Source organism: Oculina patagonica, chromosome 4 (genome assembly GCF_052425735.1).
Source record: "Oculina patagonica isolate OP01 chromosome 4, crgOcupat, whole genome shotgun sequence".
In the NCBI taxonomy this organism is placed as follows: Eukaryota; Metazoa; Cnidaria; class Anthozoa; order Scleractinia; family Oculinidae; genus Oculina; species Oculina patagonica.
Window position 1 is genome coordinate 4,416,155 of NC_135761.1, and position 18,773 is coordinate 4,434,927.

The window sequence follows — 18,773 nt, forward strand, 5'->3', positions numbered from 1 at the left end:
AATAACACCAGAAGTACATAATCTACTTACTTCTGATAACACTCATTTTCGGAGACCAAGGGGCAGTTAGTGGGGGCGAATCTTCGCCGATTTTTTTTTTTGTTTTGTTTGCATTTACATCGCATTATTTTATGGCTGTCATTGCTGCATTCATCGATATCTTAAATACAAAGGGATATATCAGGCACACAGTTTATTCGTCGGATATTTAAAAGGCTGCAGCTAATAAAAGAAGTATCATTCTGCCCAAACACGATAGTGCAACATTGCCGGATCGTGTTGACAGGCTTTTAGAGGGAGCTGGCCGAAAACACGCAACATTTCACTGAAATGCGCAAGTTCATAACATGTTACACACGTTATCCCACCCTGTTGCAATATGTTGCAACATGTCGGATGGCGCTTTGAACTAGCAAATCGAAAAAGTACGCATGCCCCAGCACAACAATGTTGCACGAACCTTTTTTAATTTGGTATTCATCGAACACCAGTTAACAGTTGCTTTCAAACACTGAATAAAAGTCAATTTACCTGAACACGAACTTCCGTTGCCGTTAAATCCTTCCTTACACGAACAATTGTAGCCACCAACGGTATTTGTGCAGTTCGCGTTCACATCGCATTTATGGCTGCCATTGCTGCATTCATCGATATCTACAATAACAAGGGATACACAAGACAAATAGCTTTAAATTTGGGATTCAGCGAACTTCAGTTGTCACGGTTGCTTTCATACACGGAAGAAAAGTCAATTTACCTGAACACGAACTTCCATTTCCAATATATCCTTCCTTGCACGTACAATTATGTCCACCAACAGTGTTGGTGCAGTTTGCGTTCACGTCACAGTCGTGGTTGCCGGTAATGCATTCATCGATGTCTGGATAACAAAGGATTATAAAACACGTTTTTAATCTTTGAAATTCACATGACCTGATACTCCAAAAGAAATCCAGGAGTCTGGTTGAAAAAGAAAACAATTAACAATAATAATATTAACAAAACGGCATCCATAAGCAAATGCAACGCAGAACCTGCATTAAAACTAATTGTGACTAACCTGCTAAGTTCATGTCACAATAAACCAAAACTGCCGTTCCAGTCCCAGTTGGATCCAGCCAGTACTTGCTGCTAATGGTGTCTTTTCCTTCGCTTGCCTTTATTTCCTGACACGACCAAGCTGGTAGCTCCGGAATGGAACCTAGAGGAGCTTTCATCAGTAAAAGAGAGAGATACATTTAACAATTAGACTACGAACGCGAGTTTTCTTGTGGCTCAAGCTCTCTTTGACCCCTAAACGATATCAGTCAAAAACAGAAAAACTTAAAAGAACTACATGTATAGTGACTATCGCTCATAGAAAACGAGGGCGAGTTGTCTAATTGTTTTAGTAGAAACTATAAAAGTCAAATATCAAGAAAAATTGAAACGGATTCCATCAGGAAAATCGAGAAATATAAATTTTAGTTGGACAAAAATCGAGCACCAGAATAATTTAAATCCTGTTGTGTGCTTTTCTGCCCTTTTAAAAAGCTAAAGATGTAAGTAATTATCCGTGATAACACCAACAACAATTTCTTATCAGAGCCTGCGAAAATGAATTTCAAAGTTTACAAGAACTACGTAAACATTTTCTCTCACGTGCAGCTATTTTGTAAAATCGTTTTTAAGCGATTCAGCGGAATTCAGTGCCGGAACTTCGAAATTTGTTTTCGATGTTTGGTGTTTATTTAGAAATGATTTTTTTTGATAAGATGCTTGAAACCGTAACACAGAAGTTTTTAATAAGATGTAAATAATTTTGGTACTTAATTTTGTCCAATTAATACTCGAAGTCCTGGCGGATTCTTTTATTAAAAAGCAACGCGCCAAAGGTTCTCCGATTCTGATTGGTTTAAATTGATCACGTGACGCGATAGTGTTCATCCGCGAAGGGCACTATCAGCCCTTATAGTTCACCACTAAATTTTCTCCGATTCTGATTGGTTTAAATTGATCACGTGACGCGATAGTGTTCGTCCGCCGGAGGGCACTATCAGCCCATAGTGCCCGCCGAAGAATGGTGCTCGGAATGGTGCAGCCGAGATGACAATCGGTTATAAGAAGCGATGGTGAGTAGGCTAATTGTTTTAGTAGAAATTATAAAGGAGTATCAGTCAAAAACCTATAAGGTTAGGTATTTGGAAGCCAAAAATCAAGAATAATCCCTGCGGTATTGATTTCTATCCATGGCCGATAAGAGTAGAAATCGCCAAATTTTTCGACATAAATAGAGTGCCCGCCGAAGAAAGATGCTCGGATCGATAGTGCCCGCCCGTGACTTTTTTTAGTAAACAAGCGTGCCTGCAGACAAAAAAACCCAACCAAATTCACTGCATTTAGTGGGTTTCTTGTCTGGTTTTGTTTCGTTTGTTAAATTTCGGCTTTCAATTGAGTTTTTTATCCTGAAAAGTAAAAATAATTCACGATGCTCGTTTTTGTATGTGCGCGCGGAAGAAAATTTAGTGGTGAACAATAAAGACAATAGAGTGTTTCTGTCTCGGAACTATCGGTCTGATAGTTGCCCCTTGGAAATTTGATGTTCTTAAAAATAGCATATTAGCCCTCGAAGCCTCGCTTCGAGGGCTAATATTTGTTTATTAGAACATCAACTTTCTGCGAGGCAACTATCAGCCGATAGTTCCTCAACAGAAACACTCTATTGTTTAAATAGAAAACAATGGAGAACCTGTCAGATTAGCGGATTTCTGACGTTCTACCGACGAAAATTATACCGCGTTGAGTAGCCAATCATATTGCGACTTTGCCTAATAGTCGGTCACTGGGTTAAGCTAAATTTAACAATTAGACTGCGAACTCGAGTTTTCTATGAGCTACGTGTCCGGAATGGTGCAGCCGAGATGACTATCGGTTATAAGAAGCGATGGTGAGTAGGCTAATTGTTTTAGTAGACATTATAAAAAAGTATAGCAGTCAAAACCCTATAAGGTTAGGTATTTGGAAGCCAGAAATCAAGAATAATCGCTGCGGTATTGATTTCTATCCATGACCGATAAGAGTAGAAATCGCCAAATTTTTCGACATAAATAGAGTGACTTCTTTTCATTTGGCTGGGCAATAAGTATTTACAAAGCATTACACACCTCTGTCGCTTAAGCGTCGTTTGTAAAACCATGCAGGCGCTGAGCGGAAATTATCGGGTCTTGCCTCTTTAGTTCTGTTATTCAGTTCGCATGACTTTTCCCCGGCGGCGTAATTGTAACTTTGACAGGTGATTTCTCTTTCACAGCTGATATCACACTCGGGAAGGGCTGTTACGGAAATTTTTTTAAAGACGAATCCCTGTAGAGCCATCCCACTTACGCTCCTTTCTTCTCTGCATTGATTACCAGCAGATACGCAGTCCATGAACTGGAAGCCGAAGAGGAAGAAACAAGGAACCGTCCACAGCATTTTCCCGATCTTTTGTAACTGCACGGAGAGGATAACGCAAATATAATAACTACTAAAACACCAGGTCTCGTCCGATCGAAGAAAAGGCTGCTATTTCAATTCTCAAGAACCTTTAGAAAAATTATCCCGGCCAGATAAACGCTGTTTTTAGCTGACTGAAGTTTAGATTGATTTTTGATGTTATCTGTAATTGTTTACACGGCGTACGTTAGCTTCAAATATCCAATTCTCGAAATCGCGATAAAGAATCGAAAACAAGAAACAATTAACGTTTCACGGCGCCGAAAGATAAGTTAAATACACATTTTTGCGTTATTGTGAAGTAATTTCATTAACGTAGTGTTTGTGTCTCGGTCTCTTTATTATCATTATGCAAAAGTACGGTTTGAAATATTTTTGCAATTTATTAAAAATCAGATATACAGAATTTTTCTTCGTGTATATTTTATTTGCAGTACACTGACCATAGTTGAAAGAAATTGCATTGTGATTCGTCCCGTTAAAATTCAGGTTTTACCAGCCTGCGAATACAGCCGCCTCTCATTCGCACGTCGTAGCGGGAGCGAATGAGAGGCGGCTGTATTCGCAGGCTAAGGTTTTACTAGTCCAGTCCCTGAACTCTCTCTTTCGCGCGCCTTTTATAGGGGCTGAACCCAGGCGCGCGATGAGAGAGTCCAGGATAACTTGCATACGCATGCGCTAGTTTTTCCCCCAAAATTGGGGGAAAAACCATATTTGGCAGCCCTTTTGAAAACGCGCGCGCACAGATGACGAGTTCAACTACGCGACCGTGTACTAAAGCAGGATCACCGGAATAACTTTTAAAAGCCTAGCTTGGCAGTAAGTGTCTGCTGAAAGCTAACGGCCAAAACAAAAATCGCTATCCGTCAACTATTCCTAGTATTTTGTAGCTGTTTATTGAATTGATTTTGGATGCAATTGAGCACAGTTTTTTTCTTGCATTTATTCGCGCGCTCGGTCGCGTAGTTGAATTCGTCATTTGAGCGAGCCAGTTTTAAACTAGCGCGTGCGTCCCAAGCAAGTGACGCCACACTCCTCGCATCTGATTGGTTCGTTCTGAGCATGCGCATGCAAGTTATCCTGGACTCTCTCTTCGCGCGCCCTATAAAGGGCGCGTGGAAGAGAGAGTTCAGGGACGGGACTAAGGTTTTACTAAATTCGAAATTTTCTGTTTACATGTATCTTTGCCATGGGAATATGGATAACCATAAAAAAATATGTTAGATCAGACTTCAATCTAACCCCAATACCTAGTGTGACTTTCACATCGATTCGAGCCAGGGAAGATTGCTAAACGGCCAATTGAAAATGTTAGGTATGGTCCGGAAAAAAACTGGTTCGTGAAACTTTCTTGGAATGCATGCAGCTGCCAGAAGCGGTGAGAGGCGGCTGTGTTCGCAGACTATATATAAGCAATCCAACTAAATTTAGTAAACCGAAAAACGATAAACAATATCCAGTCTTTCTCTGTCGCAGTGTTGTCAAGCGAAAGAAGCGACGTGTTCGACAAGAAAACTAATTGAATTGAGCGGGAAACATAGCGAGCAAAATAACTCAGTCTTCCTCTGTACATGTGGAAAATTAGAGAAATAACGAGATAAAAAAGTCCATTCCCTACTAAAAACTAAAAGAAATGAGCGCAAAACAATCCAGCAAAAATAATCCAGTCTTTCTTGGTCGTGATCTTATCAGGCAAAATAATTACTGGAGAAAAACTGATGGAAGAATCAGCCAAAAATTGGAAGACAAACCGTACGAGACGCGGCTGCTACGCGTGGTAATTTTTCCCCCGCGCTTCTTGTCCCAGATATTTTAAGTCGCGAGGCTCGCAGGAGAACTTATTGCCCAATTTGCGGGTCAAGCATCCACACTCTTCCAGAGCAAAACGATGTAGTCCTAAGGCTAATCCCCTTTCACTTTCGCAATGTTTTCAAGCGAAATATTAAGTTTCAAAGGCTATTCGCAAAGGAAAACTAATGAAAATAATTGCTTTTCTTTCTCTTGACGTTTTAAACGAATCAATTAACTTAAATGTTAGATCGAGGAGGAAAAAAAAAACCAATCGAGTGGAGGATGAAGATCAGAAAAAATATTTTCTACCGATTAAGTCCTATTTAACGACTTTTCAGAGGGACATTGACGCGCTTAACAAATGATCGCAGCCGACTGAGTCAGACTGCATTGAAAGACCGGCTTTAATACAGAAAATTTATTTTCAAAACTCAAAGTAGTCGAAAATAGATATCGGTAGAATAACTTTTTTCTTACTCAAGTGCATCTGAGAAAGAAAAATAAACGAAGTTAGAGGAAAAAACCCATCAAACTCCAATTGAGCCTCATTAAAAACGAAAAGTCTCACTTGACCATCAAAATTTGATGGTCGAATTGGGAGGAAATAAATAGATCCAAAATAGTCAAAATATTTTTTCTCTCAAGCTGAGTAAAACCATTAATTAATTCTTATCAGTTTGATTATGTTGCAGTGTTTCGTCAGTTAAAATACGAAGTCTCGTAGCTTAGTGTGTAAGCGATTGATCGAATTAATTGCGGGTGATCTTCATTTTTTTCGAAATGTTTTGGTGTTTACTTTTTTCTTAAAATTGGCGGAATACATACGCTGTAAATATATTGACTTACACGGCCGCGTTAAAGTAAGTCTCTCGTTTATTTTCTTAACTTATTGAATTTTTGTTTTACATTAATGCAGATTCCTGATAAATAGCTCAAAGGAAGTAAATATTTATCTCACCTTCTTTAGCTGGAAAAACCTGAACTTCGTTCTTCGTCGCGGCTTTCTTTTGGCATATGTCACCTGAAGCAAGAATTGTGTTTTGTAAGATATATTCACTCTTTTATTCATCGTTACAAAATAGACAGGGATTTAAGGAAAGGGTTGATATATTATTTCGTTAACCAGGTTCAATCCTCAGTGATATGAATTTTTCAACAGGTGTCGAGACAATTTTAGTTATAAACGGAGGTATAAACGAAGACGCGTCATATCCTGACCGAAATTATTTTGACCGCATCTCGTGCTTCTCCAGGAAGTACTTGAAAAAATGCATTGACGACATATAAACCTGAAAATGCACCACTACATCATTTTTTTTGCAATTTCTTTTATCCCTAGAAAGAATTATTTTGTAACCCCTTATAGAGCAAGCGACAAACAAATCGATTTTTTAAGTAATTCAGTCTTTCTCTGTAGTAGTGTTTTCAAGGGAAACAATCTGTTGGAAAACTGTTTGTGGAGGAAAACGTAGGGAAATAACTAAGTTGAAAAGTTTGTACTAGGAGAGAAAAATTAAACTGAGAATGAACGAAACGCATATCGATCAAAAGTAATTTGCTGCGATGTATTCAAGAAAAAGATTGTCTTTTCCCATAGGGCGAGTTTTCCAAGCAAAACAAGTACGAGAAACGTCGGCTCGAAACGAACGTTCGCGTTTGGGTTACCTAAAACTGAGTTGTTAATGTGTTGTTATACCTTATCCCTACCATTATTTAAACATTTATCCCTTATCCCTAAAATATTTTTGTGAGTTATCCCTTATCCCTTAAACCCCTAACAGGGCCTCTTTTGTTGTTTTGTCGTTATCTCGCTAGTTTGAACCAACTAAAAAAAAAACAAATAAAAGGATGGAAAAATTATTCTTCATTCATATGTTACTCTATCCCTGATGTCAATTAGAGAAAACGCAGAAACTGACATATATTTTTGACTTTCTTTTGTTTTTGATGTAAACAACCTGATGATCCAGCCTGATGACTGTTTATTTATGGCCCCAAATACCGAAATGGCTTCAGCAAAATAGGATATATTCAAAACGGACGCCTTAATTCACAAACAAGGGGGCATTAGCTTCGTTTTGTTCAGTTTTTACCAACTTGAAGTACTGTATAACAAATCGATTCAAACTTCATTCATTTCTCCCACAGTAGACAGTTTTTGTGTCTATTTTATTCTTCCACCGGTATTCACAGAAGAGATACCTCGTATTTTCGAAATTAATTAGTTTTCACAATTCCTATAGAAAGTCGACCGTTTCTGTTTTACTTGTTGAATTTACAAAGAGTAAATGCAAATTCATGCTCAAAGTTTAAAAGAATTAAACAGAAATTATCTCAAAAGAACTATCTTACCATCTTCTTTAAAGGGAAAACTTTGCCCACGTTCTTCGTGACCTCCATTTGACGTAAATCACCTAAAGCATGAATGATCTTATTTAAAATATTCACTCTTTCACTGACGTACTATAGCCATGGTTACAGAACAATGAAATTTCGCGGGATCGTGACCCAGTTGGCAGCTAGTAATAACTGAATATGAAGATGGATTTTGCAATAACGTACGCTAATGGAAATTTTGGAGAAGGAATCATGAAATAATAATAATCATGATAGATAGAGAGATAGCTAGATAGATTTCGTTTTTCCTTTTTGCTTACGAGGATAAGGTTCAACCAGGGCTCCTGGTTCAACGCAGTACTTCTGGACATTATTTTAATAAACAAGGATAATAAAACAGTTAACAATTACTTGACACTTCTTTTTATCCAAATCACTTTTTACCAACCGCTCAAATGTTGCACGCGAGTACTACTCATGAAAGGTGTTTAAAAAAATATCATGGCGTCGAGTTGACTTAAGACATCATCCTTTTGGTTATGATTCCTTATTTTCTTTTGTTTGTCGTATTAAATATATCCACCGACCTTAGTTGTTTTGAAGATTTAAAACTGTTACTAAAAATAAGTTTGTAGCTGAACCAGTTATATATGACCGCTGATCTCGAACCAATAGATACATACATAAACTCCAACATGTATTTTTCCCCCTTTTTGGAGCAAGCGGAAAAATGTTTTAGCCTTCCTCTGTAGTATTGTTTTTTAAACTGAAACACCGAATCCGTTAGAAAAACTGCTTGTGGAGGAAAAGGAATAAAGGAATTTATAACAATAAACGAAATAAACTGACTCTTTTTTTCCCTCGATAAATTTTTAGTCGATACAAATGAATAAAAAAATAAGATTAAAAAAAATATTTTTTTATCAAGCAGTCATCTCAAATAACTTAAAAATTATAAAACGATTCTGCCTGTCTCAACAGACAGCCAACATATTTGTTGAAGGCGTCTTCTGCTAGATGGTTCCCGGCTCTGGAAAATTTTCTTGGTTCTTTATTTAGCTTGCTGAATTTGTTCCAGTTTCAATGCCAAGAAATGTTTCCGAGGACAACTTAAAGAAAAGAGCGCCGAAACAAATTGAGCAAAAATTATCGCTTTTCTATGTTGCGACGTTTCATAAGCGCAACAAAAAATTGAAAAGAGAACTGACTCTGATGCCACTTTTCATGCAAGCGTATTTCATAACGACATGAAGACAGCACATGTTTTTTATCCAACCAAGACTTCCACATTTTGGGCAACCATGCATGGAGATAGCACATCATACATGGTAGCCTTGAATATTTAGCAAGCATTTGAAATTCAGTCGAACTTATAAGAGAGTTATAAATGTCTGTTTAGGAGAAAAACAAAAAAAAGTGTGTGAAAAATAGATCGACTTCAAATAATCGCCTCTCTCGGCTTCTACATTTTCTTTGACAAAGGTCTGAGTTGATTTTAGCTGAAATTAGTTCCTTGCTAGACCCTTCGTTCGAGTGTGTTTTCGTACGTCGGTGTCTAGCACGTAAAAAGTGTTCAGATCATTGCAAGCATCTTGCAGTTTGTTACTCAATTAGATTCGTCGATCTAAAATATATGAGCAGTGATATTCACAATAGAGGAAAGACCTTAAAACACTTTTTTATGTTGGTTACAAACCGGCGACCCGCTCAATGCTTTGACTGAAGAATAAATTGATAAATCCCTGTTAATGTCGCGCGCGTGTAACTTTTTTGGCAAAAGGGCTTTTGCGTGCACGCACCTTACATTAAAATAAGGGAGAGGACAATAACTGTTACACAAGAATTTTATTCGAGTGTGACTCGCATTTCAGATAAACGTTGAAATAGCACAAGCTTTCGAGGCTTAACTATTTGCAAATATTTGAGAGTTTGTCCAACGAAGGCGAGATCTTTAACCCTAATGTTTGTCATCGTACTCATGTGCAACTTTTAATTCTTAAATTTTACCTCTGATCATATGTTTTCATAACTTGAAAGTCAACGATATTTAAATAAACTTTGTCGCATTTTTCGTCTCTTATTTCATCATGTGCACGTTCAAACGAGTTTAATGGTAAGCTCTTGGGTGTTACGTGAAAAAAGGAATTACTTACTTATCGACTTACTAAACACTCACCTTTCTGTGGTCTGACTTTCCTTTGCTTTTCTTTTATAGTGTATAATTCACAATTTAATCGTAGGCGCCTGTTTAATGAAAGGCAAGAAACACTGAAAACATATACAACATGCATGAGTATATAAAGAAAGTTCATAAACTGCCATTGTTTGCAAAGTTGTAATTTTTTTTTTCTGGATAATGGCAAAATGACTTACTTTAATATATCAATATCCCTTATTTATATATGTACCTGAAAGATGGTCTTTATTTCAGATCGTATGGCAGTCTTATCCTGTATTGAGTTAGTCGCCAGTTGCTGTATATTATAAAAATATTGTCGAATTGAGAGCCAGTCATGTTTTAATGACAACGGTTATCTGTTTGATGCGATTGTTTAACTAACTGGCAGAGGTAAAGAACGCAATTCGGCACTGTTTCAAATAAATTTGAATAAGTGAGCAGGTGAGTAGCTTTCTTATGGTAAACTGTGCGCCGCGGGATGTCAACTTTCTAGACTCTGTTAATTTTTCGTCCTGTTTTTATTTCTGTCTGTCAGACGAGAAAAATAAACTTCTCTTCTTTGAAATTCCAGGCTTGTTCCAAAAGTATCAGTCTCACTTCTAAGTTATATCATACATGGCATAGACAGCATTGAGGGAACTATTTATTGTGTATTAAATTGCGGTATCTTGCTCTGCTTGCTCTGAGCATATGTTTCGTTTCGTTTTAATGACAGCTGAATAGAGCTGAGCATATGTTTCGTTTCGTTTTAATGACAGCTGAATAGAGCTGAGCATATGTTTCATTTCGTTTTAATGACAGCTGAATAGAAGTAATGTGCGGGGTATTTAAAAATGAATTAAGCTCATATAAGGGGCAGAGTTCCCAAGCTGCAGTTTTATTAAGTTTTATTTGAGAGCGATAATTAATGTTTTTGCTATGGGCGAGTTCCGTTTTGCATATGGATTAATTTTAGTCAATGCCTTTGATGTTCTGGAAAGTTTGCTGGCAACATTCGATTTTCGCGTTGTATTATCTTTTTAAAATAAGAGCTAGGCAAAAAAATAGATAGAGAGATCCAAAATTTCAATGTTTATTTTGAAATAATGTCCAGTATCCTTCGATTACTTATTTATTTTGTAGGATAGGTTAATACATCCGGTGCCGCAGTTCATAAATAAATAAGCATATTTATATTTATTGAAATCTAATTTTGGTAGAGTAGTAATATGACATCCAGACCCTCTAATATAGATGAAAGACTAAAATAAATTTCGATTTCCATGCATACAAGGCATGTCTTTTAACTGCATGTTGTTCTCCGGCTTGTGCTCAACTCTTCCTGTGGAATTACTTCCTTTGTTTGGCCGGAATATACCTAAAATACAGCAACAGCGGTTCGAATCTTCTCTGAAAGCAATTAATTCAGTACGAGAAGACTGATTCTCATATTGTTGTAAAACAATTAAAAGAGACAACAACAGAAGATAAGACAGAAGCCCTCTTGTTTTTTACTCTCAATTTCTGAAATGGGTTGAAGGAATTTATCCCCACGAACTTTATATATTTTTTAATTTAATTTTAAGTAAAACCCACCAAACGTTCTGTCTATATCTTAAACTTTTATTCGGCGACAATTTTGAAGAAATTTGATGTCTCCATGGCAACTATTTGACCAAATTACAGTTTTCTGTTTTTAATGACAGTTCCTAACATTTTTTTGCAATATGTTTTACATTTTTAGATCATTTAAAAGTTTATGATTACTTTTTAGTAAGGTTTGGTAGTTTTCTGACTTCACGGAAAGATCAAGAAATGTAAGATGGCGGATCCAAGAAGACGACTTTCAGAAATGTTATTCTCGCCCACCGATATTCATATAAACATAGCTTGAACAATGAAACAAATAGCAATGACTGGGTGATTCGATTCAGTCTGGAATCTTACTTAGACACGGCGACTATAGAACCGCAATCGCACGAATTCTGTTACAAAAAGCCCTCGATAGAGAGGAAAAGTGTACTGTGTTAGTTAATATTAATCGAGAAGTTTTGGAAAGGCAGTTATTCGGTACTGAGAGTTATTCTTCCGGAATGTTCTCTCGTTTGTTAGTTAGTTTTAATGCTGATGAAAATACGTCAAACTATATTTACGCAGGATTTTGAGGGAATTTGTATGTTTGCTGCAAAATAGGCATTTATTGGTACAAGTGTTTTGTCTTTATTTTTACATACTGAATTAAGTTTCTACCTTAATTAAGAATTGAGTTTAACTGGATAACCACCCGTTTATGGACGTGAGGAAGCTATACCAGTGACGATTTAAATAAACAGGAATAAGCTGAAGCGGGAAAAAGAAGCGAATCATGAATAATGTAGAGCCGATTTTGTGGGTGGAATAATGGGTCACGTCCCAGTTGAATGGTAATAATACTAGCGGTAACATTTCCAAAATAATGATGACATTTGAAGATGGGTTTGGCAATAACGAATTACATTTAATAGAATATTAAAAAATAGGTCACCAAGAGTGACATGAGTCTAATGCCGTATGGCATAGTGATACAGATTGCGCGGTTTTCGTAAGCCGGTTAAAATTGGTTAGAGGTTTGTGTTCGGGAGTTTAATTTAAAATGCTTATAGCAAGCTAGGGGCATCGTGGATGATTATGGATGAAAACGAAACAGTCATAAATGTTATATGCTTCACAAAATTTAAAGTATGAACAGGAGTTGATGTTACTTCTTCCGTATTGTCCGTAAAAGCAGAAACGATTAAACATTTGGACAAGATTGCGTGACGATTTACAAAAAGCATGTTCATTACAACAAGGGTTGAAGAACTTCACATCGTTTTCTTTCAGATTTTTCACCACTTTGATGATGACTCTTGAAACAGATTTTGCAATAAAAGCACTTGAAATAGTGACTGTTACTCCATTGTACTGTAAGCACTTAGTGACAGATTTTCCTAAAAACGGGTGTAAATGCTCACGTCAATATAATGATGACCTTTTGAACGCTGGAAACTAGGCAATTATTATCGAGCTACCATACACAGGAGCGAAGACTGTTTATCATGATGTACAAATTTCGCGAATCATCACTTCCATATCAATGTAACCATTTTATGATTTTTCTAGCTGTAAGAAGAACTTAAGATCTCTGAGAGTCGTAAAAGCATGAAATTCGATTTCAGTGTATGGCAAAGGCCGGGACAGTGTAATACTGCAAAGCGGCCAAACAAACGCATTTTGATTTAGTCGCGTAACTTGATTTACATTTATCCATGTACATCTTTTATTTTTGAAGGTTTTTGTTTGCACTGTAAAGAAAAAATTGGTCAAAATTCGAATGACTTAAATACAAAATACGAGGTAAAGTTTTCTATTTTTTAAAACAAAATAAATATTTGGTCGCATTGTGTAAATAAACGCGAGTCGCCGTCGAAATATTTTTTCTCAAAGACGTCTTGCTTTTAAAGCAAGACGAAAACACAAGTGCTTAACTGAACTGAAAACGAAGATTTATTTTCACAAAAAGCTTACAAATGTCTTAACTGGAAAATTATTACGTCCTGTTCAAGTGTTGAATAATCGTGACTTGAGAAAGAACTTTTAATTATGCGTGGGAACACGTGTCGCTGATTGGCTGTTTTTAATTGAAACTAATCGTGCGTGTCCGTACGGAGTCCGTTCTTGCAGCTGATCATTGTTTTCTACATTACAGCGAACGATTATCGATCCCGAACCATTCCCTTGGGATTGCTAACAGCTTTTTTCATATAACAAAGAGTCTAATGCGCATGCGCAAAGCGCACGCAAGCATTAGACTCAAAAATCAGGAAAGAAAAGAATAGGATAATAAATATTTCGTTTTTTTCCTTTGCCTTCTGATAATACAAGTATATAACATGTAGTTAGGTTTATAATATGTAGTTAAGTATGTATTATGTAATTAATTAGGGAGGGCCATATTGCAAACTACTGGGCCACCAGTAAATTATGTTACCCTCGTTAAATAAAGTCTTTATTATTATTATTATTATTATTATTATACAACCCCGATCCCAGGATCACTTTCCCGGCTTTTACTCATTGTTGTGGGAACAAGGGAGGAAAAAGAGAGAGAAAGGCTGGGAAGTAGAAATATTCCTAACCGCTGAATGCCACCGAAACCGGGATAATTAAGCTCCGGCAGTATGGGCCGCGTGGCTCGAGGCTTCCCCTTTTTTTATCTGCATAAAGTTACTGGTAATTACACACAAGAGTAACGATGAACAAGTTTTCCGAAGTCATAGACTTGGTAATTCCTTGACAAGTTTTCCTTGTGGGGCCGTGCCATGAGCACGTTTTACTTTTCCGTATTAACTTTCAGTACCTTGTCATGTCAGCGTATAATTCAAATCAATTGAGCAATTCTTTTCCTGTTCTTCTTTAGACAAGGTCGGCCAGGGTTTTTAAGTATACGGTATGCAGGGGGATTTTGAATTGGGTATACAGTATTTTTACGCTAAAGTTGGGCCTTTTATGGGCACAAAGTATTCTGTGTTTTTCCAAATTTTGGCCATTTTGCATTATTTTGAGGAAAATGTTTGGGTATACTGGGTATGTTTATTCAGGTATATTGGTATACAACTTACCCCCCTGGCCAACCCTGACAGAGCGCGCGATATATTTAGGTGAATTTTACCCACACTCCAGCACTGCCTACAAGCACATGGTTAAAGGTCAAATGAACAGAAATTTTGGTTTTTCTGATTTTTTGCCCATGTGTTATTTACGAGCCAAATAAACTTATGCCGAAGTTTCAAAGTAATCGGATATTGCATTGCAGAGATATCGCAAGTTGAAAAATGTTTTTTTAGGCCTTCTCAATCGTAGAGTGCTCGGAAAAATTGTCGGAAAATTGTCGGAAATAAAAACTTGTGACGTAATAATTGGTGTTTTTGAAGACGACCGCAGACCGATTCCGCAGACCGCACCTTATAATTTAAATAAACGTGTTTAGTGATATTTCAAGCAGTTATTTTGTTCTGTTTCGCCGCTTTTCAGTTGATTGTTTGTTTGTTGTTGTCCAGAAGACGGGAATTTCTTTAAATAAAACAACTAAAGCTCAAAAACAGCTTAAGGTTTTGTTTGCTGTCGTTTTGCATGATCATGTGAGACATAGGTAGAATGCACGCTGGTATGAAAAAAATCAGGAATCTCTATTTTTCTTTCTCATTAGCATTTAACGTTAATTAGCAGAATTATCTGCACGTGCGTTAACTCTGAACGTGCCTATTGAATCTTGGTACATGAAAGCCGTTCTCTGCTGAACAACAACGTGAAATGACCAAATTCTTCGTATTTGGACAACGTCAGACACGACGGCTAATTTTTGGTTTTTCTATTTGGGGTTGAACGCTCTCTTTGAATATTCAGCAGGAGCTAGTTGTAAAGCGATAAATAAGCAGAATACGTCCGGAAAGTTGCGAGATCCTCAAGTAAAATATAAATTCGTTTGCCACCAGACGTTGTCGTTGACGTTGCCGTCGTCGTTGCTTTAACTCTCTGTTGTCTCGAACTTTGACAACCAGTGCGGTCCGCGGAACGGTCTGCGGTCGTCTTCAAAAACACCATTCCTTCTATTTTAGTGCGCAGTCATTCAAAAACGTTTTCGCGAAGCCTTCGGAAATCTTCGTATTTTTTGCTGTAATTCGCGCTTTGAGGCTCGGAAAGCAAAAAAAATTCTTAAATTCACTTAATAATGGATAGTTTTAGTGTTAGGTAGGTTAAAATGGCATTTTGAAATTTCTGTTCATTTGACCTTTAATAACACAATCGATATCCACCATTTCCGGGCCTGAATCAACAACAAGCAACATTGAATGGCGTTAACACATCAACTCAAAAACAGTCACGACGGGGAATTAGGAATGTATTCGAATCCTAAAATGCAAGGACAAAACGCTAAAACAAACACATTTCCTAAGAAGAAAAAAAAAAGATGCAAAGGAAATGGATTTTTTTAAACGACTGTGTAGAGAAGGCATGGTTTATATCGTCATGTTTGCAGAGTTTTATCATGTGGTATTGTTGTCTGCACACAAAATTCTCGCTAGAGAAACTAACCAAAACAAAATTAAAGACAACCATCAAAACATTTCTTTGGGAAAGGAAGTTTATTTTCAGTACAAGAACCAAATGAAAGAAACCGGAAATGAAACTTCAGTCCACATAGGGTGGGAGGGAAGGGAAGAAAACTAATTGTGGAATTAAACGATGTGCAGTGAACGGCTTTACAATACCAACTGAGGTACGCCCTCTCGTAACACGCTACATATCCAAGTAACACAAATTATACAATGAAAAAGCCTAGCTCTAATTAATTATTTTAAGCTGGGCTAAAAATCTAACAATTATTCGAACGCAACTTCCCTTCTCACCCTATAACCCAAACATCTTTTCCAAACGCAAGATTCCTTCTTATTTATATACCCCCCCCCCCCCCCCCTCACCCCCAGAGCAGTCAGAGCAAGTGCCTCCGATGTCTGCTTGCGTTAAGCCAAGTGGCCCATACAGCCGGAGCTTATCCCGGTTTGCGAAGAATGAAGCGACCAGGAGTATTTCTACTCCCCCCTGGCTGAGATGCTGGTCCATCGCAGCGTTACCCCCCAGCATAAATTCGCCGGTACCCGTTTATACACCTGGGTGGAGAGAGGCACTGTGAAAGTTAAGTGTCTTGCCCAAGAACACAACACAATGACCTCAGCGAGGGTTTTACCCCGGATCACTCGATCTGGAGTCCAGTGCACTAACCATTAGGCCACTGCAAGTTCCCACGCCTCCGATGATATATCTACCAAAAAACAAGACTATGATCAGTCCCTGTTTCTCCTTGACCAGCGAGCGTGAAGCAAAAAATTGCGCGGTCATTTTTACACGCTCGCTTTTTTTCCTCGCCCCTCCCCCCGGGGGCTTTTTCCCCCCCCACGCTCGACGGACTGGGAAAAAAGTCTAAAAAACTTCTATTATTAAGCGTACATTTTTCAAAATACACCATCCGTAACGAAGCTTCTTGAACAAACCTACGCCAAACAAATTATTGATAGTCCGCGTCGCATCCATGTTGTGGTACCGTTATCACACTATGGCTACTTCACTGCCAGTTGTATGGCATTCATTGTGTAGCAGATTTTCAACGATTTGGGTGTCCTTTGCTCATATCAGCTCTAAAGCCTGGTTTTCACTAGCGACGCAAGCACAAGCGCAATCACGCAAAAAGGACAAATTTTCATCCTTGTGCTTGTGTTTGCCGCACAAGCACAAGCATCAAAATACAATGCGCTTGAGTAGAATCTCGAGTAGAAGCCGTTTTCACGGTGAAAAAAAGAGCTGTTATCCTTGAGCTTGTGCTTGCGCTTGTGCTTGCGTCGCTAGTGAAAACCAGGCTTAAGGTGGCTCAACTGGATTTTCAAGGGGTAACACTGCTCAAGTTTGAGAATTAACTATGTCGCCCTTAACAATGCTATCGAAAATAATCACCACAGTTGTATTAGATAAAATTTTTTTATGACCAGTGTTATATTGATATCGGAGTTGCCATAGCGACGAAATGGCGTCATTACTTTTTTTACCTTTGCTCGTATTCCTCGGCACCAGGAGATTTTTTCGAAAATCGCTCAAAGGAGCTTGTACCACACATAACTGCCTCGATATTGGCAAAGTTTGAACAAATTCGCTATGAGAGCATTTTCAAAATATTTGGGGATGAAGTTTTCGGGGCTATAAATACAATCAAAAACATACTAACGAGAAAATAGGGTAATATCTAAAGAAAAAGAAGCGCCTATGTATTGCAGTATCATCTTATAGTAGTTTAATTCCATTTAAAATCGTGTGTCAAACAGTGGTGGGGATTGCTTTGGTCGATTGCGAGAAAAAAGAATTTGATGAGCGTGCGTTCCGGTGCTCTTGTTGCCATTTTTGTTTATAATTTGGTCTATGCATACAAAAGTAATAATAAATTAAAAACCGCTAGATGAATTTTTTTAAAAAAATTGACAAACACGAGGTTTGCCATCAATTGATATAGCTTGCAAGTTTCAAGCTCATTGAAAACATTTAAGGCAGTAAAATTGGGCTTGCAATGAACTGATTTTTTCTCGCAGATTTTGTGTTTACAAGCGAGTGTCCTCATTATTCACGGCTATTGTTTTCAAGTTTCATATCCACGTGCACGACTTTTGCAAAAAAATTCATTCTTTCCTTGCGAGAGCTGCTATCCGACCCCACGACGTACGGCGTGGTATCGCGATTACGATCCAGAAATACACTGTCACGTGAATAATAGTCAAATATTTTATTAATTCCATTTGAAAGAAGAGACTCTGGAGCCCTAACGTTTTTGCCTTGGTGCCCGAAAAAAAATGTCCATTCTCAGTTCTTCTCTGGTGCCCTTTTTTCTGAGTTGGAGGGGGAGCTCTGGAGCCCCATATGTTTTTGGTCCCTAAGCCCCTTTGGTACCTTGACCTGTGCAACATGATATAACAGACATAATTTGTGGAGCCCACGACCCCTAATTAAATGAAGAGAATGAACAGCCGGCAAAATCAGCGGCGACTATATGGCATACTTGAGTAGTTCTGCATATCGACCGTTTTAATGAAAGACACATTGTGACTGTAGCCAGCCCAGTCTGCGCGCGGTCAAGATTCGCGCCATTTTCGGTCACGTGACCAGTTTGTTTAACTAGCGTGGTCTTACAGTTTGACTCAAGTTTATCATGGATTTATCGCTCGTTTAGCGTGTTTTCCGTCCCTTTCGCGCCCCCAAAGGCTGGACAAGGTTAGCTACGTTCTTTATTTCTACCTTGATTTGATAAAAGGTGGTTGGGTGTTAAGGAATTTGGTTTTTTTTTTTTTTTTTTTTTTTTTTTTTTGGTGGGGATTTTTTTTATTCCCCTTTTTTTTTTTGTATTTTTTTTTTTTTTCCCCCCCCCCCCCCCCCCCCCCCCCCCCCCCCCCTCCTT

At 37.9% G+C, this 18,773-nt stretch overlaps 2 protein-coding genes across 2 annotated transcripts in view; one reads left to right on the forward strand and one right to left on the reverse strand.

Moving 5' to 3' along the window:
- Nucleotides 1-18,773, forward strand: part of LOC144651272 (cyclin-D1-binding protein 1 homolog) — a 130,426-nt gene that overhangs the window by 3,773 nt on the left and 107,880 nt on the right. The gene's annotated exons all lie outside the window — the stretch shown is intronic.
- LOC144651165 (uncharacterized) lies at nt 209-10,149 on the reverse strand. The gene is made up of 9 exons (XM_078511054.1): nt 10,011-10,149; nt 9,779-9,846; nt 7,618-7,679; nt 6,224-6,286; nt 3,144-3,471; nt 1,061-1,210; nt 758-880; nt 532-654; nt 209-222 (listed from the first exon to the last, which is right to left on the reverse strand). The coding sequence occupies exons 3-9, from the start codon at nt 7,663-7,665 to the stop codon at nt 209-211; spliced, it is 849 nt and encodes a 282-aa protein (XP_078367180.1). The 5' UTR covers nt 7,666-7,679; nt 9,779-9,846; nt 10,011-10,149.

Coding starts and splice junctions, on each gene's coding strand:
- LOC144651165 (XM_078511054.1), bottom strand. CDS start 7,665: ATGGAGGTCACGAAGAACGTGGGCAAAGTTTTCCCTTTAAAGAAGATG. Junction 3,472..6,223: donor GGTTTTTCCAGCTAAAGAAG/GTGAGATAAATA, acceptor CTCTCCGTGCAG/TTACAAAAGATCGGGAAAAT. Junction 1,211..3,143: donor ACGACGCTTAAGCGACAGAG/GTGTGTAATGCT, acceptor TACTGATGAAAG/CTCCTCTAGGTTCCATTCCG.